Source organism: Xenopus tropicalis, chromosome 3, assembly GCF_000004195.4.
Source record: "Xenopus tropicalis strain Nigerian chromosome 3, UCB_Xtro_10.0, whole genome shotgun sequence".
In the NCBI taxonomy this organism is placed as follows: domain Eukaryota; kingdom Metazoa; phylum Chordata; class Amphibia; order Anura; family Pipidae; genus Xenopus; species Xenopus tropicalis.
In genome coordinates this window covers 106,944,933-106,961,963 of record NC_030679.2, presented here as the reverse complement: position 1 = coordinate 106,961,963, position 17,031 = coordinate 106,944,933, and the positions used below count along the sequence as shown (strand labels likewise).

General features: G+C 38.4%; 1 protein-coding gene across 1 annotated transcript; it reads right to left on the bottom strand.

Moving 5' to 3' along the window:
* Positions 1–13,737: 13,737 nt before the first annotated feature.
* On the bottom strand, positions 13,738–15,492 carry LOC100490291 (cocaine- and amphetamine-regulated transcript protein-like). The gene is made up of 3 exons (XM_002932246.5): positions 15,265–15,492; positions 14,810–14,887; positions 13,738–14,287 (listed from the first exon to the last, which is right to left on the bottom strand). The coding sequence occupies exons 1-3, from the start codon at positions 15,403–15,405 to the stop codon at positions 14,180–14,182; spliced, it is 327 nt and encodes a 108-aa protein (XP_002932292.1). The 5' UTR covers positions 15,406–15,492; the 3' UTR covers positions 13,738–14,179.
* Between the last annotated feature and the right edge of the window lie 1,539 nt (positions 15,493–17,031).

Here is a 17,031-nt window from a genome sequence, read left to right as displayed (position 1 = left end):
TTGGGTAATTTCTGACCCAGATGGAAAAGTTACCAACAACACTAATTAAAGTCAATAGCAGATTAAGCTGTTTCCCAGTCCTCGCATAAACAGTTTGATTTGTTATTCTATGCCATTTGAGTAATTTCCTACATACTGCACATAAAGCCTGTGCCCTTAACTTCTCAGTTGCTTTTATGAGCTGCATTCCATGTAATTATATGTGTTCCTGTTAACGATGATGCCTTTTGATTAGCTAGAATACCTTGTCAACACATAGTTTTCACTCACATAAACTCATTAATTCTCCCTTTGCAATCTGTACTGATGTTCTCACACATTCTTAATTGCTATCCTGTATACTGTAACAATAAAATATTAAGCTTGTTGAAATGGCAGCTTAGAAACATATATATGTGTTGTGATATATCTATACAGTATATTAAAATAAAAGACAAGCTGTTCCCCAGTAGGTCAGCAATAGCCTGAGAACCATCAATTAATGACATAGGGAGCAGCTAATTTCAGCTAAAATAGAATATTCTGAATTTCATGATATTATTATGAACAGTCATAAGGGAGGCTAAGCACATTCAACCAGTTTATTTTGGCAAAACCTATAAGAGGAAAAGATTAAAGATTAAATCTGAACACTTTATGTTCTTAAAATTAGCATGTCCCTATAGTGTGAACCAGCTGAAAGTCCAGACTTTTGTACTGTCTTTGCTGACATACATATCCCAAGAACCAAGCAAGCAAGAAGCCTCTTCCCAAACTTTAAGGTGGCTACTATCTAGCACGTACCAAGAGGGAATGATGTCAAATTTAAGTTAGCTGTTAACAGACATGTGATTTATAATAATTACATTTTATAATAATCGTACTGTCCTGAAAGCCTGCAGCCCAGACTTTTGTTGAACTCCTATCATATTAGAATACGATAGGAGTAGTTTAAAAACGCTCAACATTCAAGCATATTTCCCAGAACAGTACGACTTCATCATGTCAGAGGGGTCGTTCAGTAGCCATACTCTACCACAGCCGTCTTTCAGTAGCCATGCTCTACCACAGCCGTCTTTCAGTATCCATGCTCTACCACAGCCGTCTTTCAGTATCCATGCTCTACCACAGGGGTCTTTCAGTAACCATGCTCTACCACCAGGTTTCTTTCAGTAGCCATACTCTACCACAGCCGTCTTTCAGTAGCCATGCTCTACCACAGCCGTCTTTCAGTAGCCATGCTCTACCACAGCCGTCATTCAGTAGCCATGCCCTACCACAGCCATCTTTCAGTAGCCATGCTCTACCACAGGGGTCTTTCAGTAACCATGCTCTACCACCAGGTTTCTTTCAGTAGCCATACTCTACCACAGCCGTCTTTCAGTAGCCATGCTCTACCACAGCCGTCTTTCAGTAGCCATGCTCTATCACAGCCGTCATTCAGTAGCCATGCCCTACCACAGCCATCTTTCAGTAGCCATGCTCTACCACAGGGGTCTTTCAGTAGCCATGCTCTATTACAGCCGTCTTTCAGTAGCCATGCTCTACCACAACCGTCTTTCAGTAGCCATGCCCTACCACAGGGGTCTCTCAGTAGCCATGCTCTATTACAGCCATCTTTCAGTAGCCATGCTCTACCACAGGGGTCTTTCAGTAGCCATGCTCTATCACAGCCGTCTTTCAGTAGCCATGCCCTACCACAGCCGTCTTTCAGTAGCCATGCTCTACCACAGGGGTCTTTCAGTAGCCATGCTCTATTACAGCCGCCTTTCAGTAGCCATGCCCTACCACAGCCATCTTTCAGTAGCCATGCTCTATTACAGCCGCCTTTCAGTAGCCATGCCCTACCACAGCCATCTTTCAGTAGCCATGCTCTACCACAGGGGTCTTTCAGTAGCCATGCTCTACTTTCTTCTGGCATGCCAAAAAGTAGAATAAAGGGATGAATCTAATTGGAACATTTTTACTCTGTAAAATAGCTTGAACCATATTTGTCTCAAATCCATCCCTCTTGGTATGGAACTTTCACATTCTAGCAGCTGTAAAGAAAACCTTAAAAAAGTTTCTCTTTTTATTGATGGAGGGCCTGGGGTCACTAGATTGTTAGCAAAACAGGACTGTTCTAAATTAAGAAGATATTCATTTGATAATGAATATCACAAGCATATAAATCTGTATTAATTGGCCCAAAGGGGCTTTACTTTGTTTTATGAGCAATTATCACATCTAGGGTCAGTAAACCATGAAATTCAGTGGAGCTCAGCTTGCGTGTATAACTCAGCTTTTTACAAATGAAACTTCTTTCCAACAATCCTAAGAGACTGATTTAATCCAAACCGGAGCTGCGTGCATTCACCTTCCTTCCACTGGCGGCCTTTCTATTTAAATCCTGTTATGTAAAATGGATTTTTTTTTTAAATCAAAAAGCAGTTTAAAACCTTGAAGGTCTTCACTGTCTCCCACTGAATGCATAATCCTTCTTGCGTTTTATACAAATATTCAAATCTGGACTTTATTAGTTTAGTTTCTGTCTGTAAAACTCTTTCTTCCAATTAGGTCATGAAACTGCATTTGATGTACAATATCCCCCTCACAAAATGAAGGGAAAAAAACAAATACTTATTAAATTCTTTTATAAAAAAGATGGCAGCTCTGTTCATGTTTAGTGCAGGGCACTGAATATTTTTGGCCAGCGTGATACATTGACTTAAGCACTGATAATACCATGATTACCAATGGATGTTTTTTTTTTAATCTGTTAATTGTTTGGTGTCTGCTGTTCTCACCATGCAGTTGTGTTTTTGAAGGAATGGGTTAACATTTGGAAGATCACGTTTACTTGTCTGAGTAACTTAAATCTCATTATGGGGGGAAAAAACCTTTCCTGATGTGAATTCCACTTCCAGTTATGAGATTTCCCCCCTTAATTTATCTATTTGTTTGCAGTGAGATATTTCCTGGGATCAGCGTGGGAGGGGGGCTGTGTAGCTCCTTTCCAGGAGTTATTAGAAAACACAGGACAACAAGAATTGAATTCTAAAAGGCTCAGTGGATGCTCTGAGAAATCAGTAACCGGTTGTCTTAGAACAAATGACTAATGTGAAGTGCAAGAGGCATTGTTTGCTCATATGTGACTTATGTGACTTCTATTAATGAGCTGCATATCAGCTCCGGGGAATTCTCATTTCTCACCCAGAGCAAGGCTCTCCAGCCTGATCGTTAGAGTGGATCAGGTCTGATTCACTCCATTAAAACTGTTTCCTTTCTTTCTAAATAGCAATCACTAATGTACAGTGAAACAAAAATGGGCAACTATAGTCTGCAGTGCACCTAACATACTAGGATCTATTATCTGTCTGAAAATAATGGTGTGTGAGTAGCATTCAGAAACATTGTTGGCATTAAAGCAACATTGTTGTGTTTGCAAGTGAAAAATCTCATATTTTTAGGATAAGGGAACATGGGCAGCCAGGTCACCAAACATGGACTTATCTTATTAATGTACTTGCCGGTAAATTTGTAATAACTAGTCCTCCACCCCACCCATGCCACGGATCTGCCCCCAATCCCCGCTCCCAGCTCCCCCTTTAGCCCTGGATACCCACGCGACTCACAAAATTCCTCTGCGATCCAGCTGGTGACGCAACAACTCTGCCCCATTTGTGCCATAACCACACCCCTTATGTCACACACCCCTCACAATCCTGTCCCCATCCCAGCTGGTATTATGGTGGCCAAATGGTGGTAGGATGGTAGGGGAGGCAATGACACATTCCATTTACTTTGTAAATTACCACTGTTGACCCCTTAGTGACCATATTTCTTTACTAAGTTATTTTTAGTACCTCTAGTAACCAGAGGGTAGTTGGAATACCACACTTACGTGCAGCAGTTCATAGAGAAAAAATAAAATGAAGATTAACTGCTAGTTTTCTAAAAATGTCATGTTTCAACATGTATTTTTTTTAATCCAAATCTCCCCTTTGTCTCTTTAATCTACTGTCAGAACAAGAATATCAGGTATGTTTCCCACCCATAAGGGTAACCAAATTCTACATTATCTGACCTTTCTGCCCATGTGCTGCTGCTCTTGAAGTTTGTTTTTTCTCATTTCTTTCTGTTTGTTTTTTCTCATTTAGATCAGCTTGGTGCAAGGAGAGTAACAAATACTCATTCTCTTATTCTGCAATTTGTTTGATGCTGTGACAGTGATGTTTGCCTGAATCTTTGGCTTAAACAAGCTGCCACTCTTACATAAAATAACCCAAATCTGCCACAAATCATATCCCCAGGAAAATGAGTGGGAAGTAAAAAGATGAACAGAGAGCTTTATATATGTATGTGTATATATATTCTTTGTCTGGCATCGCTGCTTGCTGTAATTGGGCAAATAAGCAAGATTCAACAAGTGAATCTGAATCAGATTCACTAAAAATAAGAGTCATGTACTGATACTCTAATGGACTGTGGGTTACAGTGAGCTACATTACAGTGCTGTTCAGAAAACCAGGGTCTGGTCGTGCAAGTTAATTTAATAGAATTAGCAAGGTATAGTTCAGATGTTGGACTAAACTTATCCAACACTAGAGGCAGCCCTTGTACTTCAATGTAAATAACAGTATAGGGACTACATATCTAAAGCAGTCTCCTATCCCAGGAATAAAGTACAGGGCTGCAAGGTGAAGAGAGCAGCCTACTCAGGCTAGAGACCTAGGAGAAAGTGATCTGTGCATATGCAATAAGGGGGGCAATTCTGCTCCTCTTAGTGCACGTGGGACTCTCTATATATAGATATTTTGTGCTGGCAGGTTTTAGAGAATGTTTCTCTTTTTGTTCTTCAATATATATGCTTCTATATGAATTATATTTCAATAAACATTTGTCTGAGAAGTGGTATGGTACAGTAGCTCCCAAGCATAGTAACAATACAAAATGTAGATTAGTAATTGTATGTGTGAACTTGCACAGACACATATTTTTATTTAGGTAACCAATATGTTTGTTCCTTGTAATAAAATTATATTCTAAGTCATTTAAACCCAACTGCTGGGGGACTCCAGACTATAGAAGGACTCATAGGAGTCTGTCTGATGAAAGATTTAAATATGTCTGTGTGTGTGTGTGTGTGTGTGTGTGTGAAACACATATCGTTTTGTTTGGTTTGCACATTAAATTCACAGTGAATAGGAACAAGGCGTCTATGACTGCTGTTACATTGGTACATCCCCTCCATAATATGTTAGGCACACATTGTAACCCCCCCCTGTAGTCGCTGGCATGCTAACACAATAGTTGTCTTGCTGACTGTAAGTATGTGTTTGGTTCATTGATTTCCTCAATGGGCAAAGCCATTCTGAATTATAACCTTCATGGTGGAATGGGTCAGGATGACACTGGTCCCATCTAAAGGGCCCAAGTGATAACTAAGTTTAAAGCACATTGAACTATTTACTTTGGTGTCCCTGTCACCATCTTGTTTAACTCAGCTGAAAGAGATATTGTGATGGAAATTTAACAAGAAAGAATGATATCTCATACCTGCAATAGAGTGCTAGACACTTGTCAATGTCATGGCTGACGTTTCAATGAGGCCCCTCAAAACACTATAAGTATACTTTATGTTTCCATTGTTTTGGCAGTTAACTCTACAGATCCAATGTATGGTTACCAATAATTGCTTGATATCAGTTTATTACAGCTGGGAGCATTTGTGTGATATATGTTCTTATCTTAGAGTAAAAATTTTAGAAGTTAAGAGCATATCTCCATTTGCAGGAATCTAATAATGACGTGTAGGCGTGAAGTTTTTAAGAGTAAATGCCATGTAATTTGTCTCTTTCTGTATAATAGTCATGGGCATGATCACTAGAAAACGCTAAGACATTATTACACGCACGCTGAAGTTGGTTCAGTTCATTTCTTTTTGACATATTTATCAAGATTTACTTTATATATCTTCCAATGAATAAAACATCATAAATATGTAGAAATATAATTTAATTGTGTATGTAGCTAAAACATCTGCACACTCCCTAGGGAAAACTGTAACCATAAATTACCAGTTATTGTGTAGGATTCTTTCTAACTTCATGGGTTGAACCCAGAAAAGCTTCAAAGCACAGCCTAAAGGGTAATTATTCTACTCCTGTTAGCAGAAATCTTCATCTGCGTTTGACTTCCTACTGCATATGCGCCTGGTCAGACCAGAATAAAGAAAATCTAGAAGAAAATGGCAATGATAGACTCTTCCAGAAATACCCCGGACTGGTGCAGTTTTCAGCAAACAGTAGCACTGCTATGGCGTATCAGGTAAGCGAATATACTCATGTGGGGGTGCCTAACATTTTGCACCACCAGTAATTGTACCTTTTGTTTTTTTTGGCTTTTTTTTTGAAGGGGAAATTTACTTTATAGTGTTTGATACAGATATAGCTATCTTATGTAGTTATCATACAATCTAACTTGTCATGATGGAAATGAAGAGAGCCATACAAGTACATATTTGGCGGATTTCTACCCTACTGGACAACCTTCTGCAATTTGATCATCAATAGGAAACTATTCTCAGGTCCAGAAGCGGCTTCATTAAATAGTAAATGAATAATGAATGATTAAAATATTTCTATATTTCTACAAAAGCGTACAATCTCATAGTAACATAGAGCAAATATTTTGGAACCAGGGATTTATAGCAATAGCGATACTTATTATTCTATTTACAGCAATGGTAGAACTATCTGTAAGAAGGTGGAAAAATGATGGTGCATGGGGAATGGGTGATGTGTAGGGTTAATGAGTATGTTGAATAATTAACAATAATAAAAGAATGCTATTTGTTTAGTTGGCCACTAGGTGGCAGAAGGGTTATGTGGTTTAGTTAAAGAAAAATATAGTGTAAGTGTGATTTACACCACCCGCCACAAGGGGTCACTGTAGGCAGGGAAGTATAAAAGGGGCAGAGACACCAAGGCCCTTCACTGCAGGAGGTAGTGGAGGTTTAATCAGTGACAGAGAGTTTGAAGTAAGAGCAAGCACTAGGTGCACAAGACAGGCAAGGCGAGAACGGGCAGTCCAATGCCCCAACAAGGAGTTAGGGTGACTAGGTCCTAACTGATACCCCATTAGTGAGGGAACCTAGTGATAGTGCAGGACAGAAAAGTCCTGTCTTGAGGATGGCAGAGGGGCATCGTTGAGGAGGGCCAGACTTCAAGCAGACAGGTGGGGAAAGGAAGTCCCATGGTAACAGAAGAAAGAGATGATGCGGATATGCCCAACTGGAAGAGAAGCCCATTGATATGAAGTATTGTGAAGTTGAAGGAAGGCTGTCTGCACTTTAATTGTAAAAGTTACCATCTAAAAAAGGGAGAAAGCACTTCACAGTGTGAATATAGTCATTTTGCAATAGATTCCTGCTCTACCCCTAACAGATCGGTACTGTAGGGATTACACATTCCAGCCCAGGGTTTTTACACTGTGAGTTGGCAGCATTTAGGTAGACATTTAGTAACAAGAGACTGGAAACAATGAGGGCATGCTTTTTGCTGATATACTCAAATTTACAAATCCACTACAGCTTGGCACAGATATATGGCAACTACACAAGAGCAGAATTAAACATTCGTCCTTCCAAGGTTATTTAGACTGAAAAGGAAATAAAACCACTCATTTACTCATACTCTTTCTGTTAATCCAAAGGGAAAAATATAATGCAGTGAAAATATTGTCAATTTCAGTCTAAGGAAAATATCATTTGAAATTAGATTTTAAATTCCTTCCCAGATCTATATCCTGCCTTTAAAAATGCCTGCAAACCAGCATATTCCTTTATTTTAGAAATGATTTTTTTTATTATAGAAATAAATGCCTCATTGATTCACAAACAACAGAATAGTCTATGCAGTAACATGCCAGATAGAAGCATTTGATAGGCATTTAATTTAACCAACTGCAATATTCTCTCTAATGGTTACATTTTAGGGAATCTGCAAACAGGTACTTTTTTATTGTTCAAACAACTATAGTACTATATTGCTTGTTGGTTTTAAATGTTTAAGATGATTCGGCAAGGCCACATGGAACAAAAACATCATAATCATAATCCCAGATCCCATATCTATGGCCTCCAGTTCGATGTTTTAGGATGACAGAAGTTAGGCATTAGCAATAGCTTGAGAGTGGAGTGTACGTGTCTCTATCATAATGGAATATAATCAGGATTTCTAATGCAGTGATTACCTCCTATACCTATAGGTTTATGTTTCTCAGCAGAGCTTTGTTACATCCAGACATTATTATCTAATGTCACAGTAGGTGAATTTCTAGTAGTGATTAAATGTAAAGGCAAAGCAGTTGGCCACTTTTAGATAAGCAACATGCGTAACTAACATCCATGGGCTAGTCTAAAAAATGTCTATGTGCAGATTATGAGGCTTGTACATAACTACATGACTTCAATAGGGTTACCACTGACCAGTATTTTAATAGTCTGGGACAAAAAATTAATGCTCAGGTACAATATTATCAAAAGGCAAGAAAAAAAAGGAAACCAGGAAACCATGGGCTTTTAAAGTAGCCCTTATCTTTTTCAAGAAACACAATGAGGTGTTCATAGCCAGGGACTCAGTTGTCAGTCTTTCCATTCAGTGGCCAATGCTGCTTCTCCCTCCATAAATCCTATGACATTTCTTATATTTGCCTCTCTATTATGAATCAGATAGTCAGTAACCACAATTGGAAGTCTAAAAAGGTACAACAATACCCAAATAATTGACCTGTTTGTAGAAAACAAATCAAAGAAGCTTTACATATTAGCACATATTAGGTTTTCTATGTTTCAAAATCACCTTTCATATTTTACCTCTGGGCACACAGTTGTCTGTGAAGCATAACCCACTATGGACAGTGTGCACTGGGTACAGGAGACCTTTTTATAAAGCTGCTGTAGCTTTCTTCATCTTTATGTGCTACGTATTTTATAGGCTTTCTAGCTGATACACAAATAGACACACATATTTTGAGAATCTTTTCTTAAATGTGATCAGACAGAGACAGTCAGACTGCCAGAATAATTAGTGGTATGTTGCAACTTGCTTCATTCATCCATCCATCAGTTAGGTAGCATAGTATGAAAGCACTCACTCATCAGGTTCTCATGGGTCTGTTTTGCAACCAGTTAGTAGGAAAAATGTATGTGCCTGAAATAGATCTTTCCAGTCGTCTCTATGACAATGAGGACTTGAGTCCAAACAGCTTGGTAGTCTGGAAACCCATTCATACCCAATCCAACATGGCGTATCCCTGATGTGCTGCAGCACCAGCTTGGTCATTTGGTCACAAGAGAATGCTTATCACCATTAGCTATAGCATTTTCTCAATTATTGGCAAATTTATTTTGTTTTTTTGTACACTATTTAAAAGCTACGAGTAAAAAAGATTCCACTGTCTAAAAAGATACTTGAATGCAACTCTTTTTGTACAAAGGACATCTTTACACCTCCATTGTATATATTGACAACCTGAGAATAAATGATGCATGCCTCATCAAGCTGACCTTAATGATGCAACAAGAGTTTTCCTTATGCAACTATTGACATTAGCCTGCCCTAAAACTAATTTATATTGAATAACAAGCTGTCTTCATATTCTCTGTGGTGTCTAATGCTGCCCTAACTGCTGAGCATTGATAGTTCTCAGAGAACAATAACATAACCACCAATTGTAAATCAGACCTAAGTATAAAACAGACATTAACACTACACTAGTTAATATAGTGCTCCTCTTCTTGAACCAGACCAACCATACATGCAAAATAGATTGTGTTATGTCTTTTTTGCCCTGCCATTTTTATTGCATACATGCTGGTGTCTGAATAAATATCTAATGACATATTAATAGCACCAAACGAGGGTCTCTTTTACCGATATGCCCACCTTGAGGTAGGCAAAATTGGGCTGAGTATTGACTTACTGATTTTTAAACCTACCCAATCGACATATCAGGGATGCTCTTCAGAGGGCCATATACACGGCCTGTTGGCAGCTTCTATCTGCCTGTGTACAGCTAGTGGTTTTCAGTACTTATTGTCACAGTAGTGAAGCTGGGGAGTCTGAAGCAGTCATCCAAACACTGTACTCAGCTCAGGCACACTGCTCCATCATCTAGAGGCCACTAAAGTTGACAACTGATGACTAAGGTTGCCACCTTAGTGCACCACTAATATCGGCCTTCAGGATACGGGGTGGGCAGTGATGATACTTGGGGACTTGGGGGGGAGGTTGTTGACATAATGGGGTGGGGAAATGGGCAGATGGGGAAAACAGTGGGCTGGGTGGGGCAGACACAGGCTTCTAGTTTAAAGGGGGATGATCGCCAGGTCAGGGAAGGGAGGGGTCCATACAGGCAGCTATATGTAACATGCAGGAAGCTTCTGATTAGAGATGCTGCCTGCACAGGGAATGAATCCCTAAATGCTCCATGTGGAAGGTGACAGACAAAAAAAAAATTAGATCTTATTTTCTCAACATTTTTAGTTTCCTAGAATTTAGTTCCCCTTTAAAATCAACACAAATAGAAAACAGCATTACTGTACAACACAGTGCAGAGCTAAGCCAAGCCCTTGATTCATTTCTGTTTTTTTTTAACTAGTACTAGTTTATAATAATTTTTATTGCTTTGCATTGGACTTGAGAGATTGATTCCTGCTTAAAGTAAATAATTGATAATGTTTAGTTACATACAGTTACAAAGTAACCTTTATTTCCTTAAGACTCCCATTTATGTTGATAAGGTTATTCTGTCTGAGCCCGGTAACAGCAACATGACTTCACAGCCCACTGAAATGTTCCTGCCATCAGTCTCTCAGCTGCAGGTCATGTGGGATTTCAGTTTAATTATCTCCAATAATGGACATCCTGAAAGATTAGGCACTTTGATACATTGACTGGATATTGTTTGTAAGTCTGTTTTAAATCTCATTAAAATGTGTTAATTAGATGCAAGAAAATACTATGGGGAATATGCTGTTCTTGCAGTTGCCTGCTTAGGTCACACTAATTGCCAGTGTTTACAACATAAATACTGTAGTAATGAAGAAAATCTATCTAGGCCTACTGTGCGTAGGTAGAGAAATAAAATGTGAACTGTGATGTTTATATAACAAACCATATTTTCACATTGCATGAATTGTCTGTCTGCACATGGGTAATCATTACCACCCACAATATATATATATATACTGTACATGCTGAGATATATATAATAGGACAGAGTATGTCAGTTTGTTGGCATACGAAAGCCCTATATCCAAGAACTGTCTTGATCAGACAATAAGTACAGGGCTGTCTTTGTGTTTGACACCTACACTACTTTTTTTTTAACTTAAGTGTACACCCATGTCCCTAGCCACACCCATTGGCATGCAATTTACTAACCTGTACAAATCTTGTACCTGTTTATGCAGGCCTCAAGTGGCAGCACCCCCAAAATTACCAAGAACTGCAAAAAGCCACTACTGGTAACTTTAAGAGTCAAATTTCTGGTTTTTTTTTTACATGGAAAATTGGCTACAATGGTGCAGAGAATGCAATTGCAAAGAATGCGACCCCCTTGGGACCTCCTTTGGCCCCACAAAAGGTAAACGCTGGGGGGCAGCATCGCAGGAGGCTCCATAGGTTGGCTTCTGGGGCCAGAAATGCCCCTGTGGTTATGGCAGTTGCAGTTCCACAAAGGAATGGTGTATTGTAGGCAAAAACATGGCAGCTTTTTTTGTACTTTGCAGTTGCTTAGGTAATGAGCCCAAATATGTTTCTCATCTCATTTACTAACACTTTGTACAGCCAAATCAGCATAGTATTTAATGACCTCTGACAACTCCATCAAGTTCTACATCTGTCACTCAAGAAAACTAGAAAGAAAAGCTGGAGTTGACAAAACAACCTATAAGTGAGCACTGGTTGGCCCAGTTGCAGGTACAACTTATTCCCTCTAGAACGGCAAAATCAGTTATATGTTTTACAATTAAGCTGTCTTAGATATATGTATAGCTATATATAATGAATCTGTCATTTATCTTATGTAACTGCAACATCACATTCCCTGTGCCTGGCAGCATCATTGTATTACTTTGATTAGTAACACTGTACCCTCTTGCAGATTCTAACCCTTTAGTAGAGTATCCCTGCTTGCCTTTCTCCCATCATCATATGTTTCTCTTTTCTCTGTCCCCAAGCCCTCTCTCCTTTTTCAATATCTTCTTTTTTTCTTACACTATTCTTTTTCTTTTCCACTCTTTAAATTAGCACCTTTCAGTTTCTACTCCCCCTTGTCTCTTGTATCTCCCGATGCCTACACCTCTCTCTCTCTCTCTGTGCTCTTCTCTCCTTCACCCCATTGCTCTAGCTTCCCTTTGCCTCTAATCCTTCTGCTTCATTCCCTTTCTCCACTCATTCTCCCTCACACCCCATTGTCCTCTTTTCTAATAGTCATACCTCAACTGCCATAGCTCGTCATTTCTTTCCATTTCACTCGTATCCTTTCTTCCCACCAAACTTATTTAGTCTCTCTCCATAACAAACCCTGCAACATTAATATCTACTATCCCTGACTACACCACCCCTGCCCTAAAAGCCCCTCTTCATATCCTTAAACCATACTCTCTCTTTTGCCACCTGTTTCTCTTTCATTCCCACATCCCAAAACATTTATGTTTTATGTTATGTTATGTTGAACTCTTACCATATTTCAATTCCCATCCCAGTCATTTTCCAGTCAGCTGTAGGATACACTTGGTAATGTTTTTTAGCTATTGGTGTAGCTTTTATATAAACTAATATGTGCATACATATTGCAATAAACCAACAACTTTTTAGGGGCAAACATAACAATACTGACTTAAAACAAAGCAGGAGAAGTTGACTGATCAACAGACCTGGAGGACAAGTTTCCTATGGGGTTTATTGTTCAGCAGCCCTAAGCTTTTAACACTCCATTAAAAGCAAAAGAACAAACATGACATTGATTTCACTGCAATGCAAGTCAATGGGGACCTAATGACTTGATGGAAATCTTTTAGGTATTATTGGGAGTGTAAAAAAGGTTTGTAAATCAACATTTTTTTTTCCCAAGAAATGAATGTAGTTACCGCTTGGAAAAATAATTAATCTTCCCGTAAGAGTTCTGTACTTAGTTGCCCTAATATTTTTTAAGGTTCAGTTGAAAAGATAGTATAATGTTTTGTTAAAAATAAACCTTTAAGGTCTCACGGTATTATAAGACAGAATTACAGACTTAACATAAACATTTTGATTTTTTGGGGGGGTTAAAGTCTATGGGACAGGGATGGGAACATTTGAAAAAACAATATAATAAAATATTAGATGTATGCCTACCATTAATCTGTTAAGTGAATTACTCTCATGCTCAACAGGTAGTACATTCCAACCTTGGTGTAGTGCGCATGAATTAGGGAGGCCAAGGGGACAATGTCTATTTGTAACATACTCATTCATTTCTACATACACACTATACTTTACCAATGTTAGCAAATTTAGTTAAAACGGACATGGTGTGTCAGGCATTTTGAGCATTTTTCAAGTATGAGGAAAGGATTCACAAATACATCATTATCATGGGTTAATAATCTTTGCTGTTAAGCAGCAACTGTATTAAGTTACATAATTCATATCAATTTTTTACTGGATGCGTATTCAGTATTTAATATAAACATGCTGTAACATATAATATAAACATTCTGAGGAGCAGTCATTTTATAGAGTTGGTAGATTTATTTCATATTTCTATAGCAACTATAGACAAACATTTGAGTATGAAAGAATTTAAGTACACTTGCATGTAACAAAAAAAAAATCATCAAGCATTAGTTATATATTGTTTATTTGCATATGTGTTTGAGCAGGAGAAATTCTATAGCGCCTACACATGATGTGCAGTAGCTTAAATCCACAGTTACATACATTCCACCATTCCAAAGCATAAAGAAAATACATACAATCAAAACCAGAAAATGCATGAGATATTTATTAGCAATTCCAAATAATGAGAAAAATTGTGGACATGGAACGACCATTGAATCTGTGTCTCTGGATTCCCTAGAAATGACAGGCATTTTATAAGCAAACACGTTGACTGCTGATTTCTTCCTTAGTGCTGCTAGAGAATGCACGCTCTCAAAACAAACTCACTTTCATATGCACTTCAGCAGGAAAGAGTTGCAAGAGGATCCACGGGAGCAGTCACACAGTTTGCCAATTCTAGGTCCTTGTTTCACGGCACATCTCTCGCCAATGTCACACTGAACAGGAAAAAAGGAGTAAGACACCACTTCACAACAATAACAGTAACAATAAATAGATACCATAAAGGTATAAAGGCCACCATTGGATCTCAGTAGATTGCACTGAACGCATTTCATAGGCTTATCAGTACTAGGAATGTTGGAAATTAACTTGTACCAGAGTAGAATGCGATGTGTTAAAATGTGGGTTAAAAAGTGTGTTTTGTTCAAAACATTAAAAATCAGCATTTAAGTTATGAAAGATATCATCATGTTGTAGGCCAAATTCATATATAACAAACATGAAAATAATTTAATGTATTCATTGAAATTATATATATTTTGAAAATAAAAAAGGGAAAAGTGTCTAATAACAAAATCAGACTACTACATGAAATTGCAGTATTAAAATCCTACATTTCCTTCATTTTCCAGTATTATCAGTAAAAGGATAAATTCACAGCCAAACACAATCACATAACATTCTAAAGAAAGCTGCATTTCTTTTATAAACACCATGGCACAAAGACCTGCCCTTACCAGTGGAATCTGAGCTTTCTTTTGATAGGTCGGATATCTGTCCTGAAATTTTCCCAAGAGCTCCTCCATTGCTTCAACCTAATCAAAGCACAATATAAAAATCTTGTTACTCTAATTTTAAACACATCTTAATACCCTAAGCAGCTAATATTCAATGTGACAGTCTAAACAGGATAGCAAATGCATTGTCGAATTACTTGTAACCACAGAACCTTCCAAATGTATTGCAAAGAAGGAATACTATATAATATATTCTAAAAAATCATCAGTCTCTGAAATAATAATTGCAGCACAATCATTTCAGCAGTGACTGATTTTGCTTTAAGTAATGATAAAGTGTAATATCATTATTAATGTGCCACTAGACTTGTTTTTAATACTTGTTTTATTCTAGTTACTGAAGCAATTTATATATTTCTGTGACAAACTACTGGAAAGGGGGCTGAAATACTTACCAACTCCTTCTCAGAAGAAGAGGGTGATTTGTTGCCATCAAAGTCTTCTGAAGACATTTCCCTTGAGGACTGGGCATTGCACAGGCAGGCAATCAGCAGACTGGCACAGAGCAGCTTGAAGAGGACAATTTTGCTGTCCATGGTTCTGAAACGCCAGTTCCTTTCTCACTCGGCTCAGTTCTGGTAGATGATGGCACTGATACTGAACAGGGTGCTTTTAAATTTCTTCTAGCCCTCCCACTTTGTGATCCCCAGCTGATGTTATGGGCAGTTTAAGTGTGATTCGTTGCTTAACCGCTGCTAGATCTCAGCCCTCCAATGCAGTAAGAAGCAGAAATCAATAGCAAAGGTCTTGCTTTCTCTGATCTCTCAGTGCACACCATAATAAATACCAACTGCATGTGAAAAAGCCCTTATGGTAAAACCTGTGTGGGTAGAAGTGTGTCTAGGTAATTATGCACACTAGAATAAAAATCCACTGCAGTTTATGAAGGGGGGGGGGGTAACCCATGTATTAACTGTGCAGATATACATTTGCAGTGATATGTAGAGACAGTAATTTGAGGGCAAAACACACAAAGGAAAATAAATTAAGTGTAAAAGTCATTTTTGTGACCCAAAAATTTGTTTACATTATTATTATCATCATCACATAATTATAAAGTGATCAATAACTGAAACAAGAGTTGAAGAGGGTCCTGTCCAAAAGAGCTTACAGTCTTTTTGGAGAAGGGGTTGAGACACAAGGTGCAAAATCTAATAACAGTTGACTAATTTTAGTTGTCTATTGTAGCAGAGCACTGGGTTCTGATACATGGGGTAGGAATGACTGAATTAGTCCATTGAACTTCATAAACATAAAATGTGCCCAATAATCTGTATCTGACACAAAGTAAATACACGTGTACAGTGAATACATAGACTTATCCTTGTATCAATGTGTGTATTTTGGCACTGAGCCAGATGTAAAAGAAAAGGTAGCTGACATATTACACAGACAATATGAGATAAAGTTGTTGATTTTCTGTATAGGTATTGAGGGCCTGTGCCAAGGGGAGCAGCTTTAGTAGGCTGGCCTACAGGTGCCTATATAGAAAAAATATATCACCTTTATTTCCAGGCTCCCAGCATGCCGCCACATACTTGCTGCTAAATTTTGAGCTGATGGGGGGGGGGGTTTATTCTTCTTGGTCAGTGCATGTGCATAGTAAAAAAAAATATCTGGTAGTGTCAGTAATATTCCAAAGGAATACAGAAAGCATACTGTATATATATTTATGTAACATCGTAGGGCTCATTTACATCAGCAAGTACATGGGGCAACTTTCATTAAAGGTAATTTGTGTTCTTCCTGCCTTCCATTCTGAATTGGGAGCTGCAGCACCTATTGACGCCTGGGAGCCCTGGAGCTACCACCTCCTCCTGACCAGGCTGTATCTCCAGGGTTCCCTCAGCACCCTGCGTCAAAAGGTGAAGAACATCACTCATGTGCAGTATACTGGAACTGCACCCTATTTGCCACATAGTGCAGCTGCATCCATTTTGGATAATTGGAAGCAACTGTAGTAAATGCAGTGCAATTGCATCAAGAGATCTTCCCATTTGCATCCTCACTGATGCTGGAATTCTGGGGAAAATGCTGTATTGTGGGAAAAAACATAGCAAATGAGCTCAAAATTGCACTTTGCTCAATGCATCTAGATAAGTGAATGTGCCCTTGTATGCATACACAAGCATATGCTAAAATCTAATACAGGTATGCTTTTA

What these genes read in the sequence shown, in the direction of transcription:
- LOC100490291 (XM_002932246.5), bottom strand. Translation starts at nt 15,405, where the DNA reads ATGGACAGCAAAATTGTCCTCTTCAAGCTGCTCTGTGCCAGTCTGCTG. An exon ending in CTTCTTCTGAGAAGGAGTTG is followed by an intron (nt 14,888 to 15,264) that starts GTAAGTATTTCA and finishes TGCTTTGATTAG; the next exon opens with GTTGAAGCAATGGAGGAGCT. An exon ending in AGAAAGCTCAGATTCCACTG is followed by an intron (nt 14,288 to 14,809) that starts GTAAGGGCAGGT and finishes TTTCCTGTTCAG; the next exon opens with TGTGACATTGGCGAGAGATG.